The sequence below is a fragment of the Tamandua tetradactyla genome, chromosome 20, assembly GCF_023851605.1.
Source record: "Tamandua tetradactyla isolate mTamTet1 chromosome 20, mTamTet1.pri, whole genome shotgun sequence".
Taxonomy (NCBI): Eukaryota; Metazoa; Chordata; class Mammalia; order Pilosa; family Myrmecophagidae; genus Tamandua; species Tamandua tetradactyla.
This window is the reverse complement of record NC_135346.1, coordinates 17,451,569-17,474,006: the sequence shown is the minus strand read 5'-3', so window position 1 is coordinate 17,474,006 and position 22,438 is coordinate 17,451,569. Positions and strand designations below refer to the sequence as shown.

General features: G+C 35.3%; 2 protein-coding genes across 15 annotated transcripts in view; one reads left to right on the top strand and one right to left on the bottom strand.

Annotated features, from left to right (window-relative positions):
• Positions 1-13,511, top strand: part of FAM13B (family with sequence similarity 13 member B) — a 188,235-nt gene extending 174,724 nt beyond the window's left edge. For 10 of the 11 annotated variants that reach the window (XM_077138550.1, XM_077138553.1, XM_077138558.1 and 7 more), the window contains 8 exons: positions 451-532; positions 2,160-2,389; positions 3,032-3,115; positions 3,290-3,385; positions 6,841-6,924; positions 7,009-7,181; positions 7,690-7,791; positions 11,154-13,511. In XM_077138550.1, coding sequence (XP_076994665.1) covers positions 451-532; positions 2,160-2,389; positions 3,032-3,115; positions 3,290-3,385; positions 6,841-6,924; positions 7,009-7,181; positions 7,690-7,791; positions 11,154-11,277 — 975 coding nt within the window. In that variant the 3' untranslated portion in view covers positions 11,278-13,511. The remainder of the gene's footprint in view (positions 1-450; positions 533-2,159; positions 2,390-3,031; positions 3,116-3,289; positions 3,386-6,840; positions 6,925-7,008; positions 7,182-7,689; positions 7,792-11,153) is intronic. The other variant, XM_077138561.1, reaches the window with a different exon arrangement.
• The window catches only part of PKD2L2 (polycystin 2 like 2, transient receptor potential cation channel), a 55,588-nt gene continuing 44,166 nt past the window's right edge, over positions 11,017-22,438 (bottom strand). For all 4 annotated transcript variants that reach the window (XM_077138562.1, XM_077138563.1, XM_077138564.1 and 1 more), the window contains 3 exons: positions 15,331-15,443; positions 14,769-14,876; positions 11,017-11,286 (listed from right to left, as the gene is read on the bottom strand). In XM_077138562.1, coding sequence (XP_076994677.1) covers positions 14,780-14,876; positions 15,331-15,443 — 210 coding nt within the window. In that variant the 3' untranslated portion in view covers positions 11,017-11,286; positions 14,769-14,779. The remainder of the gene's footprint in view (positions 11,287-14,768; positions 14,877-15,330; positions 15,444-22,438) is intronic.

The window sequence follows — 22,438 nt, the reverse complement described above, 5'->3', positions numbered from 1 at the left end:
CTTAGCCTCCTAATTTCCAGGCCAATGTTCTAGCCATTGCACCTTGCATCTTTATATTTCCGCTGGCAAAACAGCTTAAAAAGTTTTGTAGAGCAAATAATTGACATTCACAAATCACATTAATGCTTTTTCTGTTCCCTCAAAAGCCACAAGTATCAAGAAGAGAATGTGTGTGCTTGTTTTAGTAATTATTAGAACATTTGACATAGAAAGAGACCTGTACTTGGAGTCAGAAGTCTCATATTTAATTCTGACCTCTGCCAATTAACTAGACCCTGCTCTGGGAGAGCTTTCCTTAATATCCTGCCCCACTTACTTAAAATAATACAAGATGAAATGAGGATTGAGTGAAATCTTTGCTGTGGGAGCTGTAAAATATTATTTGGACATAAATAAACGTAATCATTGCTTACCACAAAGGTGTCAGTGATTCCATTTAAAATTTTTCAGCCCTCCTACAGTGATATTGCAGCCAATCCAAAGGTATTAAAATGGATGACAGAGCTTACTAAACTGCGGAAGCAAATTAAAGGTATAAAATATGCCATTTTGTAATATATTTGCATTTTTTAAATGTTCTATATAACAGTCTATGAGAATTATATAGTCTTTTTAAATAATTTTTAATCTTGAGCACTATATGGCCAAAAAAAGAGTGTCTTTTTACTCATTTAAGCCAAAATTGCATATTGAAATAGGAAATCTCAATGTCTTTCCTGTGTTTTCATTAGTAATACTCTTGAAAGGTGCTATGGATTGTGCATTTGTAGGTGAATTGATATTAAAAAGTTCACCTGAAATATATTTAAAATATTAAGCAGTGTTGGTTTTTTAGTAGGTATTTTCACTGATGTTTTGCTGGGTATTTCATCTAAGATTGTCTAATCATAATGAATCACTTAATACTGCAGAGACTAAATCGTAAGTCTTCTTGAATCAAAAACTTGTGACTTGTGTTTCTGGGGATTGGTCTAGTGTAGCAGTTATTAAGTATATTTACTTTATAGTGTTTAGTAAGTATCCCTTCAGTAATTGTTAATACTTTTAAGAATTATCTATGCCAAGTGTGGGTTATTGTCATTTTGGTTTATTCATTTGGATTTATTCAACAAAATTTTAGTATCTCTTAGGTGCCAGGTATTTTTTAAATGGTGAGGATGTAGCAGTGAACAATATACATTCCCTCCTGTCACGGACTTTACATTCTTGCAGTTAAAATTAATTCTCTCAACTCTTCTTTAGGATATTATTTTCCCCCACAAATTCTATCCATCCCACATTTCCTTGTTTAAAGTCAGTTTCCAACCATCATTCAAATTCATTACCTCAACTGGGTTTATTAAGTTGACTAGCATTAGTCACCTAACCAACTTTCCAGTTTTCTTTCACTCTTACTGTACTGTAGTCCATTCTTTGCTTAGCAGCTGAATTATCTTTTAAAAATCATGTTACTTTCAGAAAATTCAAAGCACTTCAGTGGGCTTCCCTTTCCACTTAGAATGAAGTTCATACTCTTACCTGGGTCGTCAGGGCCCAACGCACTGGTGTTTAGCACATTTTATATCAGTTTCTTTGCATTTTCTGTCCCTCAAATAAGCCAAGCCTTAGGACCTTTAGCACTGACTGTTGCCTAAATTGAGCTAAATTGAAGTAATGCTCTTCCCCTTAAACTTCCGTGTTAGATTAGCGCCTTCTTATCTTTTCATACTCAACTCAGCTGTCACAATTTTAAAAGGGCCTTCTCTGTCAGTCCTAGCCGGTGTAGTTGCTTATCCACAGAGCTCACTCCTTTTAGCACTCTAACACTGTCCTGTTTTATCTTCCTTACAGCATTTATTGCTCTTTGAAATTATTTTATTAATCTGATTACTTGGTTATTGTTTTTCCTTCCCTGAGTTGACATTCCATGAGAACAGGGATCATGTCTGTTTTGTTTACTACTATATCTCCAATACTTAGCTGCATATTTTGCCTTATGGTAGACTTCCTACGAACAGTGGTTGAAACAATAAGTAGTATAGCTGTCTTGCTGCATTTGTAATTTAAATATCCAAGGCTGTGTGCTGTTAATGTATATATCTTGTTTATTACTCTTGACCTTAAGCACATTTTAGTTAAAATCACAATTATTGGTCTGTTTTCTTGGTTGTGAAATGTAGATGCAAAACATAAAAACTCTGATGGAGAATTTGTACCTCAGACACGTCCACGTAGTAACACTCTTCCAAAAAGCTTTGGCTCTTCTCTAGACCATGAAGATGAAGAGAATGAAGAAGAATCTAGGGTCATTCAGAAAGAGAAGAAGCCATCTAAGGAAGCAACACTTGAACTTATTCTAAAAAGGTTGAAAGAAAAACGTGTGGCGAGATGTCTTCCAGAAGATATCAAAGTAATCTTGAGCTATGGTTTTTGTCCAGAGTAGCATTTAGATTCCCCTGAAGCAAAATTATCACCCATAGTGGGTTAGACCTCTCTGCATAGTATGACTGGCCTGAGTCTGCTCCTCTGAATATGCAATGCAGATTCAGAAGCGTGCTTTTATCAGCAGACCAGAAGTGGTGTGTATGTGTGTATGTATACATCAGTCTTGATGCTAATAAAAGGCCATGTATAGCTTGAAATAACAAGTATTTAAATGTGTTAAGCATTGTTGTAATGTTGTAATCCTTTAGTCTTCATTAGAGCCCTATGGGGTAGTATGTAATATGCCCATTCTATAGATTAGGATATTGAATACAAAGAGGTTAAGTAACTTGCCCATGGTCACAAACCCGGTATTTACAGTAGTTTATCCAGATAAAATATAAATCAAGCCACTGGAGGAGGTTGTTACCTACTTATTAGAAGAACGGGTTCTGCAGGAAACTGTAAAGTGTTGCCTGCAGATCCATAAGCAAAGAATGCATTCTGAGTAATCTGGGTTAGGCTGGCATATTATATATGTGCTGCCCTCTCAGCCTATTTGTTTACATTGTGGGGGTGAGAATAATAATAATAATGGTACCAAGGGGATTTTTTTTTTCCCTCCTAGAAAATGACAAAGGATCATTTGGTAGAGGAAAAAGCTTCTCTCCAGAAAAGTCTTCTGTACTATGAAAGTCAGCATGGAAGGCCGGTAATGCCTCTCTTGCATAAATGATTTAATTTACTGTCAGAAAAAAGAATTGCCTCTCTGGTCCACGTTCTTCAGAGCTGTTTTGTAGAGCATCGTTTCCTACACTTCCCTGCATGCCTACTTATTTAAAATATTTTCTGATGACTAAGTGATTTCCTTTTTTTCTTGCTTCAGGTGACAAGGGAAGAAAGATACATTGTTAAACCTCTCTATGATAGATACAGACTTGTAAAACAAATGCTGACAAGAGCTAGTATCACTCCTATCCTTGTAAGTAAAACAAGCAAATAATTAGTTCATTTTATCATGGAAGTACATCTTTAAAATGAATTGTGATAGAACTTTGGAGAAATACATAGACAACGAAGAAAACGTATGTATGTAAGGTAACACTGATTTTAAAAAAGATGGGACACTAATAGTAAATGTGTATGTACCACTGTCTCCCCAAGCTCATTTTTATATATGATTATGTCATTAAATCTTTACAGTTTGTCACAGTAGGTAGAAAACCATAGCCTCGTTTCACAAATGAAGAAACTGAGGCTTAAATGGTGGTGATGTGATGTGTTCAAGGTCATCTAGTTTCTAATGGAAGAAGGCAGAAATAAAACCCTGTATTTCAGACTCCATGCCTGGCTCTTTATATTTAAATTCAAGTCTTTGGAAAGACATGAGTTTTTTTATTTTATATTTGTATAGTATAAACTGATCATTTTAAATTTCCTCATTTTAAATTTCCTCATTTTAAAAGGAACAAATCTGAAACTCTAAAACTCATCTTCATATGCCTCCTACAGCCTAGTTGGCTACCTAAAACACTATTTTATTCAGATACAATGTTTTTGTTTAACAAGGAATCCTGTGTAATACATATTCTCACCTAAGACAAATTTTTTTTTATTAATTAAAGAAAAAAAGAAATTAACACATTTAGAAATCATTCCATTTTACATATGCAATCAGTAATTCTTAACATCATCACATAGATGCATGATCATCATTTCTTAGTACATTTGCATCGATTTAGGAAAAGAACTAGCAAAACAACAGAAAAAGATATAGAATGTTAATATAAAGAAAAAAATAAAAATATAATAATAAAAAAAAGAAAAGGAAAAAGAAAAAAAACAAAAGGCACAAACAAACAAAAAAACTATAGCTCAGATGCAGCTTCATTCAGTGTTTTAACATAATTACATTACAATTAGGTATTATTGTGCTGTCCATTTTTGAGTTTTTGTATCTAGTCCTGTTGCACAGTCTGTATCCCTTCAGCTCCAATTACCCATTATCTTACCCTGTTTCTAACTCCTGCTGGTCTCTGTTACCAATGACATATTCCAAGTTTATTCTCGAATGTTGGTTCACATCAGTGGGACCATACAGTATTTGTCCTTTAGTTTTTGGCTAGACTCACTCAGCATAATGTTCTCTAGGTCCATCTATGTTATTACATGCTTCATAAGTTTATTCTGTCTTAAAGCTGCATAATATTCCATTGTATGTATATACCACAGTTTGTTTAGCCATTCGTCTGTTGATGGACATTTTGGCTGTTCCCATCTCTTTGCAATTGTAAATAACGCTGCTATAAACATTGGTGTGCAAATGTCCGTTTGTGTCTTTGCCCTTAAGTCCTTTGAGTAGATACCTAGCAATGGTATTGCTGGGTCGTATGGCAATTCTATATTCAGTTTTTTGCGGAACCGCCAAACTGCCTTCCACAGTGGTTGCACCATTTGACATTCCCACCAACAGTGGATAAGTGTGCCGCACCTAAGACAATTTAATACAGATATTTCCCTTTGGTCACAAGATATTTTTGTGTGTTATTGACATTTTCATAATTTCATAGTAGGGTAAATAGTCTTTGAAGTGCTTCATGAAAACCATTTTAATATCCCACAGGTTTGTCTTTGAAAACTAAGTCTTTTTGAAGCTTTTGTAGCTCTTATGGACTCCTAAATAGGCCTGTCTAATGTAAAGAAAAATTTGCAGTCTAAAAGGATATGGTTAAACGAAAACAATGTTAAAGGGAAAGAATAAGTAATCTTTTCAACAATCGTGCTTGAACAACTAGATATCCACATGCAAAAGAAGGAAGTTAGATCCCTAACTTACACCTTATAAAAAAATTAACTTAGAATGGATCAAAGACATACATTTTAGAGCTAAAACTATAAATCTCTTAAACTATAGGACTAAGTCTCAGTGACCTTGGATTAGGTAATTTAGGTGTTTTCTTATATATGACACCAAAACACAAGTGACAAAAGAAAACAAATTCAACTTCAGCGAAATTAAAAACTTTAGTGCTTCAAAAGACACCATTGAGAAAATGAAAAGACAACCTGCATAATGGGAGAAAATATTTGCAAATCATATATTTGATAAGCAACGTGTATCTAAGGTATATTAAAAAAACTCTTTTACAACTCAATAGTAAGAGATAAGTAACCCAATTTAAAAATGGGCAAAGGATTAGAAACGAATTTCTCCAGAGAATGTATACAAATGGCCAATAAGCACATGAAAAGATGATCAACATCATTAGGAAAATGCAAATCAAAACCACAGTGAGGTACCACTTCATGCCTACTAGGATGACTGTAAAAAGAGAATGAGTGCTGGCAGGAATGTGGTGCAATTGAAATGCTCGTACACTGCTGATGGGAATGTAAAACAGTATAGCCACTTTGGTAAACAGTCTGGCAGTTTCTTAAAAAGTTAACCATAGAGTTACCATATGTCTAGCAATTTCACTCCTAGGTATATACCCAAGAGAACTGAAAGATTTTTAAGATCATATGTACTCCTAAATATTACTGTCTACCATAAAGATAAAGACTCAAGCAGATACTTAGGGGTATCCATTCAATGGAATATTTTTCAGCCATAAAAAGAATGATGTTCTGATATATGCTACAACATGAGTGAACCTTGAAAATATTATGCTAAACAAATACCCCTTTGTCAGTTGATAGCCATTTGACTTGTTTCCATTTTTTAGTTATGAATTTTGCTGCTACAAACACTTAACAGTGTTTGAGTCTTTATCTTTATGGTAGACAGTAATATTTAGGAGTCTATATGATCTAGTTTATTTGTATAAAAGGTCATATTTTTGTATGACTCCATTTATATGTGAAATGTCCAGAATAGGGAAACCCATACAGAGATAGATTACTGTTTGCCCGGGACTGAGGAGCTAGAAGTCTGAGTGGTATGGGGTTTCTTTTAGGGGTGATGAAAATGTTATGGAATTCAATAGAAGTGATGGTTGCATAACCTTATGAATATACTAAAATCATTGAGTTGCACACTTTAAAAGAGTGAGTTTTATGGTTTCTGAATTATATCTCAATAAAACTTTTTTTAATGTTAAGATATCCACACACCAAATAAGAGCTGTTGTTAAAAAGAAAAAGGTTACCAACTGAATGCTTTCTTGTAATTTAGAATTTTAAAAATATTTATTGAATGAGCTCTTTTAGACTTCTTTATACATAAATTACCATATATCACTGTTCTGCATACATAAAAAGAAAATATACTAAAAAATTTATTACGGAATTCCTAAAAGAATTTTTAAGTGTATGGTTAAGATTTTAAAAATAAAGTTTAATGTTTGTGCAGTAGTGAAGTGAAGCTAAAGTATGCTTTCTGACTGAACACTTTTAAATACTTAAAATGTAAACCGTTTATACTGTTGATTATTACAGGGATCTCCATCCACTAAACGAAGGGGTCAGATGTTACAGCCAATCATAGAAGGAGAAACTGCACATTTTTTTGAAGAAATCAAGGTAATTCTTTAGAGAACTGATTCTCTAATCCTAAAGGAAAAGCTGAAAGGGCCTGTTTGATTCTCTATTTGAATATCTTTTTAGGAGGAAGAAGAAGATAGTGTTAGTCTGTCATCTGAGTTAAGTGATATCTTGAAAACTGCTATGCAGGCACAGTCGTTTTCAAGTTCATTGGAAAACTCAGAATCTGATGTTGAAGAAAATCAAGAAAAACTGGCACTGGATCTCCGATTGTCAAGTACTAGAGCAGCTTCTATGTATGTATGCTGGCCTGTGATTTTAGCTTATTTGTATAACAAAATTTATATGCCTAGAAATTTAATGTTAAATAATTGAGCATTTAAAGTGTGATTTTCCACATATCTATTCTATCTTCTTTATACAAATTCATTTGTTTCAGATATTTAAAAAAGTAAAATCCTACACTTGATGCATAACAAGTGCAGGAACCAACTGAGAGTGTATCTGTTTGTTCTATATTAACTTTTTCACCTGTGGAATATATAGTGTATGTCAGTGGTTCTCAAGCCTGGCTACCCTTTAAAATTTTCTTGGGAGATTTTTTTTTTTTTAAGATTTTTACCATTGCTGATGGTCTTCCCATCAGCAATTATAATTTAATTGGTCTGGGATGAAGTTTAGGCATTCGTGTGTTCTAAAAACACCCTAGCTGATTTTAATTTGCAACCAGGATTAGAACCACTGTTAAGAATATAATAAACAACAGTTCCCTTTCGGTATATTTTTCTTCTATTTTACTCTTAGGCCTGAATTACTGGAACAACTTTGGAAAGCCAGAGCTGAAAAAAAGAAACTACGTAAAACATTACGGGAATTTGAAGACACATTTTATCAACAAAATGGAAGGTTTGTTTTGCATCACAAAATTTAGCCTTCTTTCCCTTTCATTCGTGAGTGCCGTTTTGTTAAAATAAAGGAATATGGAATAACATAATATGAATTCTGCATGTTAGGATGTTAGCTTTGAAAGTAAAATTTTAAAAGCATTCTTATACACTTGCAGTCCTGTTTTTAGTGGTAAGGAAAAATCAGAGCTGGAGTAAACAATATTTGGTAAAATATTTCAGAATTGTCTTAGGGAACCTTGATTGAGTGGCAGTAATTTTATGTTAATTCTGTGTCCTTACCCTTGTAAGAAGTTGCAAAATGAGGGGTTTCTCTTTATTTAGAAACGGTACCCATAATGAACTTGTTTAGATTCTTAATTTATATACTGAAAGCAGGCTGCATCGCTGCATGTTGGGTCTTTCCAGGGTGTCCTTTTTTTTTTTTTTTTAACTTTTTTTATTAATTAAAAAAATTAGCAAACAAAACATTAAGATATCATTCCATTCTACATATACAATCAGTAATTCTTAATATCATCACATATTTGCATATTCATCATTTCTTAGAACATTTGCATCGATTTAGAAAAAGAAATAAAACGATAACAGAGAAAAAAAAGATTATACATACGATACCCCTTACCCCTCGCTTTCATTTACCACTAGCATTTCAAACTAAATTTATTTTAACATTTGTTCCCCGTATTTATTTTTATTCCATATGTTCTACTCTTCTGTTGATATAGTAGCTAAAAGGAGCATCAAACACAAGGTTTTCACATTCACAGAGTCTCATTATGAAAGCTATATCTTTGTTCAATCATCATCAGGAAACATGGCTACTGGAACACAGCTCTACATTTTCAGGCAGTTCCCTCCAGCCTCTCCGCTACATCTTGAACAACAAGGTGATATCTACTTAATGCATAAGAATAACCTCCAGGATAACCTCTCAACTCTGTTTGGTATCTCTCAGCCATTGACACTTTGTCTCATTTCACTCTTCCCCCTTTGGTCGAGAACGTTCTCTCAATCCCTTGATGCTAATTCTCAGCTCATTCTAGGGTTTTTCTCAGTCCCTTGATGCTGAGTCTCAGCTCATTCCAGGATCTCTGTCCCATGTTGCCAGGAAGGTCCGCACCCCTGGGAGTCATGTCCCACACAGAGAGGTGGAGGGTGGTGAGACTGCTCGTCATGTTGACTGGAGAGAGAGGCCACATCTGAGCAACAAAAGAGGCTCTCTTGGGGGTGACTCTTAGGCCTAAATTGTAAGCAGACTTGACCTATCCTTTGTGGGGTTAAGTTTCATATGAACAAACCCCCAGACTGGGGGCTCAGCCTATAGCTTTGGTTGTCCACACTGCTTGTGGGAATATCAAGAATTCAACTTGGGGAAGTTGAATTTCTCCCCGTTCTCACCATTCCCCGAAGGGGGCTTGCAAATACTTTTCCAGTCACTGATCAAATCACTCTGGGATTCATCGGGGTATCACTCTGGACAAACCAACAAAATCTCATGTCCTATCTGAGATTCCAAGTACTTATGACATTCAATCAAACTATCTACATGAGTTATATTAGGAAATGCTCTAGTCAAAATCTAAATTTTATAACAAACATTTTTTGCTTTAGTCTCACACATAAGGTGACATTTTAAAGTATTATCATCTATTTTCAGTACCCTGCAATAATGACATTCCTTTGTTCTTCCTCATGCAAAAACATTTTTAAAATTTGTGCATTGTACATTTCGCTATTATTATACGCTCTAGGCATTCCTAGATTATACCATCTCGATCTTTATCATCTATCTTTCTTTCTGATTTCATTTATGTCCCCAGCCCTCCTCCCTCTATCATTCTCACATGCAGCTTCATTCAGTGTTTTAACATAATTACATTACAGTTAGGTAGTATTGTGCTGTCCAATTCTGAGTTTTTATATTCAGTCCTGTTGCACAATCTGTATCTCTTCATTACCCAATATCTTACCCTATATCTATCTCCTGATGGTTTCTGTTACCAAGGAAATATTCCAAGTTTATTCACTAGTGTCAGTTCATATCAGTGAGACCATACAGTATTTGTCCTTTTGTGTCTGGCTAATCACACTCAGCATAATGTCCTTAAGGTCCATTCATGTTGTTACAAACTTCATAACTTTATTCTGTCTTACAACTGCATAATATTCCATCTTATGTAAATGTCACAGTTTGTTTAGCCAACTCTCTGTTGATGGACATTTTGGCTGTTTCCATCTCTTGGTAATTGTTAATAATGCTGCTATAAACATTGGTGTGTAAATGTCCATTTGTGTCCTTGGCCTCGTGTTCCAGGGTGTCCATTTTCAAGGTTGTATAACAGTGTGGCAGTCATGTGGCTTCTGTAATACAATATGGCATGTGCCTTTATCTAACTGAGAAATGCACAGTTGGCACTGCTGGGCTTTTTTAAAAGTAAGAAAAGGTGATGTGGTGCACAGGTAGTCCAGTGGTAGAATTTGCACCTGCCATGTGAGACCCAGGTTCAATTCCAGGCCATGCACTCCAGACAAAAAAAAAAACAGCAAATGGTGCTGTGATATGGGATATTCACATAGAAAAGAATGAAATGTGACCCTCACTGCGCAGCATACCAAAAAAAAGTTAGAAAAATATCATGCGTTCCAGCTGTTGGCCAGAAATGAGGGTTAAATTCTCTGGCCTCAGAAATATATTTTTTTAAGTACCTGGGTGGTTGTACCAAGTAAGTAGCTACAGTGCACATTCCCAAATGTGTTTACTTAGTTCCCTCTTCTTTGAGAGTCTCATGTATATGCTGGCATATATAGTTAAGGTGTTGGATTGTGTTTTCAAGTACCTTCTAATTCTTTGACTTATTGGAAAAATTTTTTGCTCATAATTATACTTAGAAAGGATTGATGCTTTATATAGTGATTAAACTGGATTAAGTTGGGTCATTAATAGAAGGTGGGAAAACTATTCTTATGCTGTACTTAAAGATGTTTTAATTTTACATTTCAATTTATTGAAGCTGAAATGTATGAAATGACTCAATGTAGTCCTTTAGCACTTATATAACACTAACAGACATGGCAGAATTTAGCAGTGGATATCTTATTAAAATATTTGGTTACCTCTAGTTATCTACACTGATCATTGATAGGAAGGATAACACTACTTAACTTTATCAGCAGAGCAGTTCATAAAAAATAATATTTTAGGAAACTTCCTTGGGGTTGGAGGAATTAGTCCAATAATTTTTCTGTTGCAAAGCAGTTTTTTATTTGACAACATTGTCTCACATTACAACAACTTCTGGGTCTTTATTTTCAAATAATCTCTAGAATATTAACAGTTTGTTGTTTTTTTTTTCTCCCTAGGAATGCCCAGAAGGAGGATCGTGTTCCAGTACTTGAGGAGTACAGGGAGTACAAGAAAATTAAAGCCAAGCTTAGGCTTCTTGAAGTTCTTATCAGCAAACAAGATTCTTCAAAATCCATATAAAATATGCTCCTAGAAAACATCATAAAATCAATTATATTCCCTGAAGCTGTCATCGTGTGTACTTGGTTGGTACTTGAGTTCATTTTGTCAGGCACACAGAGAATCTCATTTTGTACTTGGTTGTGGTGCCACTAAAGAAATGATGGGGAGGGTAAGTAGGCCCTCTCTAGGGAGCTTATGTGGTGTTCCATATTAACCACAGACTGTCCTCTCCACCTTTCGCAAAAATGCAGTTTCCTTCATTGCATTGTACTACAGATACATCCTGTTCCCAAAAGACTAGAATTTTATCCCTTCAACTTCAAGAACTTTGGAAATACAAGCTTTTTATTATTACCTACTGTTTTTTCATTACTGAAGAAAATTGAGAGGAAAATCTTCACACCACACTGAATTCTTCAGTTGCCCTTTTTTTTTTTAACAGAGTGACTGAAAAGATCAAAGAAAAGCCTATAAAAGGGCACATATGCAACTTTGTTATATGTTTTCTTAGAAACCAAAATCAAACTGAAATTTCAAGTCCTACTGTGGAACACCTTTCTGTTTAATTCCCAAAGTGACACTTACTCACAGGGCAGTATGTTGGCAAAATCTTACAATTCATGGTCACATAGCTCCTGATGAAAATAACAGTGGGTAGACCAAAAAGTGACGTTGCTGAGTATGGTAAATACACACCACACATCACATATCACATACAGAAATCATATCACGTGCTGCCTATGGGACTTAAGTAATTATTTCCTCAGTTACTGTTTATCAGCTGGTGGTGAAGTGATTTGTCTGGATCAGATACTGTATTGTTCCCCCATCCCCTTTCAGATAACGTGAGAAAATAGCCATGTCAGTATGTAAGGGAATCTGATGGTGCTCAGATTTGTGTATTCAATCAAGTGAGCCTAAATTGGCAAAATAATTATTATGCCTAAAGTTAGTCTATTCTAAACAAGGGCTAATACCACTGCATTTTTACATGTACCCTCGGGGTTCCATCGCTGTTTTTTTTTTCCTCTTTTAATAAGCAAAATTCACATGCAGAAACACCCTTTAATGGACCACCTTTTGCTGTTTAAAACAGGTGGTGACAGGATGTGTAGTGGTATGCCCCTTATATACTCTTAAGCATATCTTTTTTCTTTGGCTTTGCCTGACTTTAGGTACTCTCCTAGTATCATTCTGCTAATCATTTTCACAGAGTGGTTAATTTATTTGTGCTAACAAAAATAGTAATCATTAAAAACAGATTCTGGTCAGGCTTAATCTAAGTGTTATTTTTTTCCTGGTGCTTTTTCGGATTGATGAGTGTTTCACTTTGTGGCCATGTTTTGCATGCAGTGACTCATGCATGGTTTTCTTGCTAATATTAACAGTTTGTTCCATACAAAAGCAGACTTATAACATCCTTTAATTAGGTGAGGGAAGCATGAACCTTAGACTTCTGGCACTATTACATAGTAAGCACATGAAGTAGCTTCATAATGAATAGTGTTTTTCTAGTATTTAACATTTCACTGTTTGTGCAATGCCTTTTGGTGGGGAGGGTGGGGTGAAGTCCCGTGGTAGTGAACATGTAGTTGGGAAATAAAACAGCACTAAAAAATCCAGCTCTCTTCATATGGTTTCCTTTTGATACATCTAAGTCATTCATAAGGTATACTTTAAAAAGTGAAATTGAAACCGCCAAAAGCTGTATCATTTTGATTTGAATCCATCCCACAGTGTACATTTCAGTTAATTTCCACTCACTAGATGGGAGTGTATTGCAACATTACATTCAATGTGCACTGTATGTTTTATATGAATGTTTGTGTTTTATATACCACATGCACAAATGTCCATATGCACTATTTAAATGTTTTAAATAATATATTCCTTCTTTATAATGCTTAAATCTATATGAGTACCATATTTTTATAAGTCAGTGGTCTGACTGGTCTCATTTTAGAATTAACAGCTGCTTCATAATGTTTGTTATTCGTTGTTAATGTTTGGCTGTCAAGTAGAAGATAAAAGTGGCATGGCAGCACTTACGCTATGTGATAGTATTGTGTGTCATAGTTGAACAGTAGGTGGTAGAATTAGGCAATTTGTGATAGTTTTACCTTAGTACAAGTAAAAAGTGTATATCTATATACAAATACTATATAGATATATATGTCCACCAGTATAATTGCATTGCTGTACCTGGCACTTCATTGTATAGATTTTTGTAATAAATGAACTTTAATCTTTAATGTTCCAAGTCATTGTAAATGTTTTTTGTTTGTTTTACATTAGATGTTTAAAAAAGGAAAAAAAATGAGACCTCAAGTGTTTCCCATGCCTTAATGCTCTTAGGCTGTGAGTTATCCCAACCAGAGATCATTTGTGGGGACAATAGGGCTATTGAACCACTGGGGGCTAGCTGTAGTAAGGCATGGAAAGACTGTATTGTCTATTCCACTGGATATCTAGGGAGAAAATGCAGAGGACAGTTGGCATTTCTTATTGCAATGAAATAGCCTTTTTTAAAAACTCAGTGTATAGTCTCTTAAGTGAGGAGCTTTAGAAAGGTGGGTGGTGATTAAACCCACCTTTTTTCAAGTTTTTAAATCCCAGAACTGTTGAGCATTATTAATGTGGAACTTGAGTGCTATGATCAAATAATTCTGCTAGGGCTAAGAAAATATGTGGCCGTTCTAGGAGGGGAGATGCAGCCTAGAAAAATTAGAAGTTTCCTTCTGATTTTCAACTTGCCAACCATATACAATTTTCCAGTCATCCAAGCAGGATTTTTGCAGCACCCTCAGCTACACTTTTCAAATATGATTGACTTATGACCTTAATACTCTTACCCAGATCTTTGTTTTAAGTATATTTTGCTTTTAAGTAGTTGAGGAAGCATATTCAGAAAATTTGGGGCAACTCTAGAAATGATTAAGTTTCTAGTTTGAAGGTATTAGTGAAATTCCTGTAGGTGGTAGGGAGTTTATTCTTTGGCTTTTTTCAGGAGACTTTAAATTGGGAAGAATTAAGGTGGGATTATTTTACTTGAGATCGTATATACTGATTTCCAGAATCCTAAGCATTTATTAATTTATATGTGACTAAAAGAAGTCAGAACATGATATGTGAAGCACTTGAAAGCACTAACAATTCTTGTACTCTTGTAACTGTAAGAAAACTGTTAATTAGGAAGAGACCCATCCTATGAACTATAAGCATTATTTTGTACTTTACCTTCCGAGAATTTATAACCTCATTTTTAAATCCATGGTGTACCAATGCGTATGTATTCCGGAAGCATGCTGTATTGCATACCATGTATACATGGATCCATCTAAGGGTGCTTAATTCCTGGAAATTATTTGATGATTATCATTGACCCTGAGGATAGTGTAATGTTTGGTGGTTTAGTGCTTTTAAGGTGTGTCTGAAATGAGGATAAGTTTAGGAAATAATTCATTACATGAATATGTCTTTGTTAGAAGTGCTCACTGGTTGTACCTCACCTTCGTTTGTTTTAATTTTGTATAGCTGAAAACTTTCTCATCACTCGGTTTAATTTTAAACTGACATAATGTAATTCCTTCTCCAGCTCCACAGCATATAAAAAGAGCCTAGAAGATAATTTAGAGGGAAGTAGAGAATGAGTCAGTAATTCACTTAAATGCATCAAGATATCAAGACAGCAGATTATTAGTGCCTATTGATAAGTACTTTGAGTGGGAAGATAGTAGTATAAGCTTCTAAAATATGCCTACTATGGTCAGTTATAGATCTTATATTCTGAAGGCTGTGGAGAACAATATCTGCTATGCATATTAAATATCAGTGGCAGTTCCTAATATTTAGAGATAGGGGATAAAGGCAGGTGGTCTAACTGTTGCCTTATATTGAATCAAATGCAGTCTTGTGCTTTTTGCTTAATTTAAAATATGGGTAAAAAATAGGGGGATGGTAGACACACCCAAATACCAGTGGCATCTCAACAGAATAAGATTCTGCTTCAGGAAAATGTGATTCATAGCCCCAATCATATTTCATAGTAGCCTGGTTAGAACAAGTGCTTACTCTCGAAATTCTTGTTGTGTGACAGGCTGGTAGTCATCTTGGATTTCTACAGAATAATACTTTTTTTCAAGTCTCTCTTTCCATTTTTTCATTTGCTCTGCACTCTGAATTTCCTGTCAAGTTAGTAGAAAAGAATAAGGTACAACCTTTAAAAACTCTCTATTTCCAGTCTTTGGCACACAAGCATCACAGGAGTGAGAATCTTGAACTATTATTTTCTATTCTCCAGGCCTCTTGATTTTGAGCCCCACTGGCTCTTTGCTAGGTCTATGCATTCACAAATTCATTAAAGAGAATATGGTGTAAGAGCTGGTTTAGCATATTTAGGGAATTTAAAAATTATAAATCTCAATTCTTTCTCGTTTCATTGACTTTTTCCTTTTGTATTTCCAGTTGTTTTTCCTTGATTTTCTCCTTTCTTCCCTAGGCTAAGGCTGAGATGTTCTTTTCCATACCTCGGCTCTTTAATAAAGCAGGTGTGCTTTATTAATACAAATGTGGCTATTCTTTGCCTTCCTAGCTCTTCTCAGTCAGATTACTGCTATCTTACCTAACAATCCAAAATTCCCTCTTTTTAGTTATTGCCTTGGTTAGTCAATTTCTGTACTTCAGTCTATTCACATGCCAAAAAATAAGCTCCTCATGCCAGAAAACTCTTATTACTGCAGCTTTCTCTGATTCTAAAGAATTCCTTCTATGCTTTGTTCTCACTACTACCCATTTTCTTTACAGTGTCCAAACACCTTTCTCCCAACTCCAAAAAAAGATCTACACACAATAGAAATTACCAAAGAAGGATAAAGAGGAGACAGTACACCCAGAATATGATTGAGAAGCTTCTTGGTGTTAAGGTATAATACTGCCATGCTGTAGAGCAGTAATGATAAGAGGTAGCAAGAGTTCTGATGGTGATGCCTGAATTCATACCATCTGTTTACCTGAGGAATGTGTTTTGTTCTAGCCAGGGAATTTTTATTTTTTTTATTTTGCATGGGCAGGCACCAGGAATTGAACCCAGGTCTTTAGCATGGCAGGTGAGAACTCTGCCTGCTCAGCCACTGTGGCCCGCCCTAGCCTGAGAATTTTTACGTGATTATCAAGAAAGTGCCTTTCTTTAAACCAACATATCTGAAGCAAGAAAAGAAGACTTTCAATCTTCCTAGTTTTATTTATTTTTCTTTTTTTAAAAAGTTTTATTCATACACCATACAACCCATCCTAAATGTACAGACAACAGCTCTTGGCATACTTACAGTTATATATTTACCACCACAGTCAGTATAAGAACATTCTCATTTCTTCCACGAAAAAAAAATCCCATGCTCCTATGTCTCCCTATTATTGACATTTTGTTTTGGTATATACCTTTGTTACAATTAATGAAAGGATATTAAAATATTACTGTTAGCTGTAGACCTTAGTTTGCATTAATTGGATTTTTTCCCATATACCACCCTATTGACACTTTGTAGTAGTAACATTTGTTCTAGTTCATGAAAGAACTTCCTTGTATTTGTACAGTTAACCACCATTATCGTCCACTCTAGGTTTCACTAAGTTAGTCCTAGTTTTTATCCTCTAGCTTTCTGTTCTAGTTTGCTAGCTGCCGGAATGTAATATACTAGGAATGGAATTTTTAAAAAGGGGAATTTAATAAGTTGCAAGTTTACAGTTCTAAGGCTGAGAAAATGTCTAATCTAAGGCATTCAGGGAAAGATACCTTGATTCATGAAGTTCAGGATTTCTCAAGTGAGAAGGCATGTGGCAAACAGGGTTTCTCTGTCATCTGGAAGGGCACATGGTGAACACAGCATCATCTGCTAGCTTTCTCTCCTGGCTTCCTGTTTCATGAAGCTCCCTGGAAGGCATTTTCCTTCTTCATCTCCAAAGGTCGCTTTGTGACTTTGTGGCTGGTGGACTCGCTGCTTCTTGTGGCTATGTCATTCTGCTTTGCTTTCTCTGAATCTCTTTCTCCAAAATGTTTTCTCTTTTATAGGATTCTAGTAAACTAATCAAGACCCACCTGGAATGGGTGGAGACACATCTCCACCTAATCCAGTTTAACAGCCACTCTTGATTGAGTCACATCTCCAGGGAGATGATCTAATTAATGTTTCAAGCGTACAGTGCTGAATAGGGATTAGATAAAATGGCTGCCTTTACAAAATGGGATTCAGATTAAAACATGACTTTTCTAGGGTATATACATCCTTTCAAACCGGCACACTTTCTGGTGACATGCATGATTCTAGACTTCCTCTTTTAATCATACTGACACTCATTTTGTAAATTAATTACACCTACAACATTATGCTACCACCACACAGTATTGAACTGTCCATTTCTGAACCTTTACCATCAACTTTATTAAACATTTGGTATTCCTTAAATAACAGTTTTCCAATCTCTGCTCTCTAGCTCTTGAAACTTGTCCTCTCGCTTTTAACTCCCAGATCTTGCTCATAATTAGTTCATATTTGCGAGACTATACAATATTCATCCTTTTGTTGCTGGTTTGTTTTGCTCAACATAATGTCCTCAAGGTTCATCCATGTCATTACATGCATCATGACTTCATTCCTTCCTGCAGCCCAATTTTTGAGCATATTATAGCATGCAGGTTTTGCCAGATTTACTTATAATCTTAGTGTGGTAAGAAAAAGTGATAGGCTCTGATATCATCTGATGCAAACTGATTTTAATGTATAGGCATTAGTAGTATGGACTGAATAATCTGTGCCTGGTAAAATTAAGTCATCCTTCAAAAGACCAATCACAACCATTACTTTCTCTGTGAAGCCTTCCCTGACATTCATAAGAAGGTAGACCTTTCCTCAGAGGCAGAGCACTAACTCTGTGGGGCCTTTCTTTAGACTCCTAGGTTACCATCCCTTCCCGTTTTTTGCACCCAATCCTAGAGATGTAAACTGTCTCTTGCAGTTGATTCTGGATTAATTTAGTGTTCAACTTTGACTCTTTTAGTCCTCAGGAACTCATTCTCTCTAGTAAATAAAATTACCTGTTTTTGAAATACCTAGTGTGGTTTTTGTTTTTCTGACTGAACCCTAACTGACACAGTAGTTGATGGAAGAGAGGTCCATAGAAGCAGACCCTTGAAGACAACATTTTCTCACCAAGGGACATAATGATAGTTTAATTGACTAAGAATTTGAGACTTCCACCTGACCATTTTGGAGTCCTTAAGCATGGAAAGAAATGGTTTCTCATCTGACTCAGGACACTGATTCCACTTACCAGTGGGTAAATTGTTGTTACAGAATGGGACCAGCAAAGCGCATTTCGGACCTAAGTGGACTCTGAGCTGCTGCTTAACACTTATATGTCCGAAAAAATAAAAGTTAATGGGGTGAAAGGATTGTGGCAGATGGTGGAGTAGGAAGTTCTAGGAACCAGTCCCTCCACAAAAGAACTATTGATTTGACAGAAACTGTCTCAACTATTTAGGAAATTTGGAGTCTAACAGAGCACTAACATTCAGGAAAAAGCTACAGGAAGAGGCTGGTAAACTAAAGAAAATATTGGTGAATTGTACTTTCTTTGCAGTGGGGACTGAGGCCTGGGCTTCCAGTGCAGTTTGCTGGTGCCGGGGTCGATTATAAAAACCTAGTCCTCCAAAACCCAGCGTGTGTGGTCTGATCGCTGATCAATGGTTTTGATTAGCTAATTAATATTGTGGGGTGGTTGAGTAGCTCTCAGGGCTGCCATTGTTCCTTCCAGTCCCCCTCAGGAAAAAGCCTCAGATGAGTCTTTTAAAAGAGGCAGTATCTTTTTTTTTGAATTGCCACTTTTTTCGTTCCCTGCTTGGGAAAAATTAGTTTGGGAAAGTCACAAATTGATCACCCTGGCCCTCAACAACAACAAAAATCTAACAATCCCAGAGGAGGAGTAGAACTAGATTTCCAGAGTAGTAACAACATAATAGAATATTCAGTTCTCAATAAAAATTACAAGACAAAGAAACAGGAAGAAATACATTCACAGGGAACAGAAAGAATTTGTCAGAAACCAGCCCCAAGGAAGCTCATGTATTAGAACTATCAAAGACCTTAAATCAACTGTTTTAAGTATGTTCAATGAGATAAAGGAATCCAAATGCAAAGAACTAAAGGTAATCAGTAAAATGCTGTCTGAACAAAATAAAGAGATGGAAATTATAAAAAGGAACCAAATTTTGGAGCTGCAGAGTAACAATAATTGAAGTGAAAAACTCACTAGATGGATTCAACAGGTTTGAATAGGTAGAAGATAGAATCAGTAAACTAGAAGAGAACTGAAATTGATCAGAGCTTGAGGGACAGGTGGGATATCATCAAGCATACTAACATCACTGGAGTCCCAGAAGGACAGGTCGGGGAGGGATGCATTTGAAGAAATAATAGCTGAAGATTTTACAAATCTGATTAAAGACATGAATTCAGGAAGTTCAGTGCACTCAAAGGATAGACTAAGAGATGTACACCAAGACACACAGCAAAATTATCAAAATCCAAAGACAAAGGCAGGATTTGGAAATCAATGAGAGAAGCAATTTGTCACATGTAAGAGATTCCCCAATAAGATTAGCAGTGGATTTCTCATGAGAAATCATGGAGGCCAGAAAACAGTGAAATAATGTATTTGAAGTCCTTAAAGAAAAACAGTGTCAACCAAGAATTCTATATCTGGCAAAAGTCTCTTTCAAAAATGAAGAAGAAATAAACAAAAGCTGGTTATCTGGTAAAGAATTCATTACCAGAAGACCTGCCCTACAAGAAATGCTAAAGGGATTCATTCAGGCTGAATTAAAAGGACACTAGACAGCAACTCAAAGCCTTAAGAAATAACTTGTAAAAGTAACAACATAGGTAAATATGAAATCTTGTGTTACTGTATTTATTGTTCTTAACTGCTTTCCCCCCATATGCCTTAACAGACAAGTGTATAAAATAAAAGTTCAAATCTATTAGGCATAAAATGCAATAAGATGTAATCTAAAACCGTAACAGCGGAGAGGGAGGGAGAGATATTGGAGGAGAGAGTTTGTATACTACTGAAACTAGGTTGGTACTAGTCCAGCTAGGTTGTGCATCAGGAACAAGATAAGAATGCTTGTTGTCCCACAGTTATTCAACATTGTACTGGAAGTTCTAGACAGAGCAGTCAGGCAAGCAAAAAAAATTAAAGGCATCCAAATTGTCAAGAAAACTCTCCTTATTTACAGAACATGATCCTCCAAAGTTGCAGAGAATACACAGTAAAATTACTACACTAATAAGAGAATTTAGTACAGTTGCAAGAACAGGTTGCAAGACAAGGTAAACACAGGTCATTAGAGTTTCTATAAACCAGTAATGAATAATCTAAAAAGGAAATCAAAATAATTCCATTTACAATAGGCTTTAAAAGAATAAAAGACCTAGGAATAAATTTAACAAAAAAAAAAAAAAATGAAAGGCTTAAAAAAAAAAAGGCTTGTACATTGACAACTGCAAAACATCTTTGAAAGAAATTAAAGACAGCCATGTTCATGGATTGGAAGACTTTAATATTAAACATCTATACTGCCTAAAGGCATCTACAAATTCTGTGCAATCCCTATTAAAATTAGAGCAGCCCTTTTTTTTCCCCCAGAAATGGAAAATTCAAACGGAATTGCAAGGGACCTTGAATAGCCAAAAGCAATCTTGAGAAAGAGGACCAAATTGGAGGACACACACTTCCTGACTTTAAAACTTACTCCAAAGCCACAGTAATTAAAACTGTGTGGTACTGGCATAAGGCTAGACATGTAGACTAGTGGAATGGAATTGACAGTCCAGAGATAAATTCATATATCTATAGCTAGTTGATATTTGACGAGGGTGCCAAGTCCATTCAATGCAGAAATAATAGTGTCTTCAACAGATTGTGCTGGGACAACTGGAAATCTACATGCAAAAGAATGAATGTAGACTCCTCACCAAATACAGAAATTAATCCAAACTGGAATAACCTAAATATAAGAGCTAATAATAGAAAATTCTTGCAGAAAAACAATGAAAATGAAATATCTTCAGGACCTTGTAGTAGGCAATGGATTTTTAAATTTTACTATCAAAGTATAGCCAACAAAAGAAAAAATAGATAAAATGGGTCTCAGCAAAATTAAAAATTTTTACATATCAAAGGACATTATCAAGAAAGTGAAAGGAAAACCAATAGAATGGAGAAAAAACTTGGAAACCATATATCAGATAAGGGTTTAATATCCAGAATATATGAAGAACTCCAATGGAACAGCAAAAAGACAAACCAATTTTAGGCCTTTCTCCAAAGAAGATAATCATGGCCATTGCGTATATGTAAAGATACATCACTAGCCATTAGAAAAATGCAAATTAAACTACAATGAAATACCACTTCATGCCCATAGGTTGACTATTAAAAAATATTGAAAATAGCTTGTTGGTGATGATGTGGAGAAACAGGAACCCTTGTACATTGTTGGTGGAATGCAAAATGGAGCAGCCAGCCACTGTGAAAAACAATTTAGTTGTTTCTCAGAAAGTTAAGTACAGAATTATCATATGACCTGGCAATTGTGCTCTTGGGTATATACTGAAAAAGAATTGAAAACAGGGACTCAAAGACAGATAATTTGGACACCAATGTTCACTACAGCACTATTCACATCTTAGCCAAAAAGTAGAAGAAACCCAAGTGCCCATAAACAGATGAATGGATAAAGAAAATTTGGTATATCCATGCAATGAAATGCTCAACCATAGAAAGAAGTGAAAAGCTATTATACACTACAACATGGATGAAACTGGAAGACATGTTGAGTGAAATTATCCAGACACAAAAGGACAAATATTGTATGATAACTCTTTTATGAAATACATAGAATAAGCAAATTCATATATTTAGAAAGCAGCAGCATTTGCCAGATGTGCGGAGGGGAGGGTTGGGAGGAATGGGGAGTTACTGCTGACTGACTGACCTGGTTTGGCATGATGAAAATAGTTTGGAAATAGTGGTGAAAGTTACCACTAAGTATTGTCAATGTACTTTAATCCAAAGCATTGTCCACTTAAAATGGCTAAAATTATTTATGTTATGCATATTT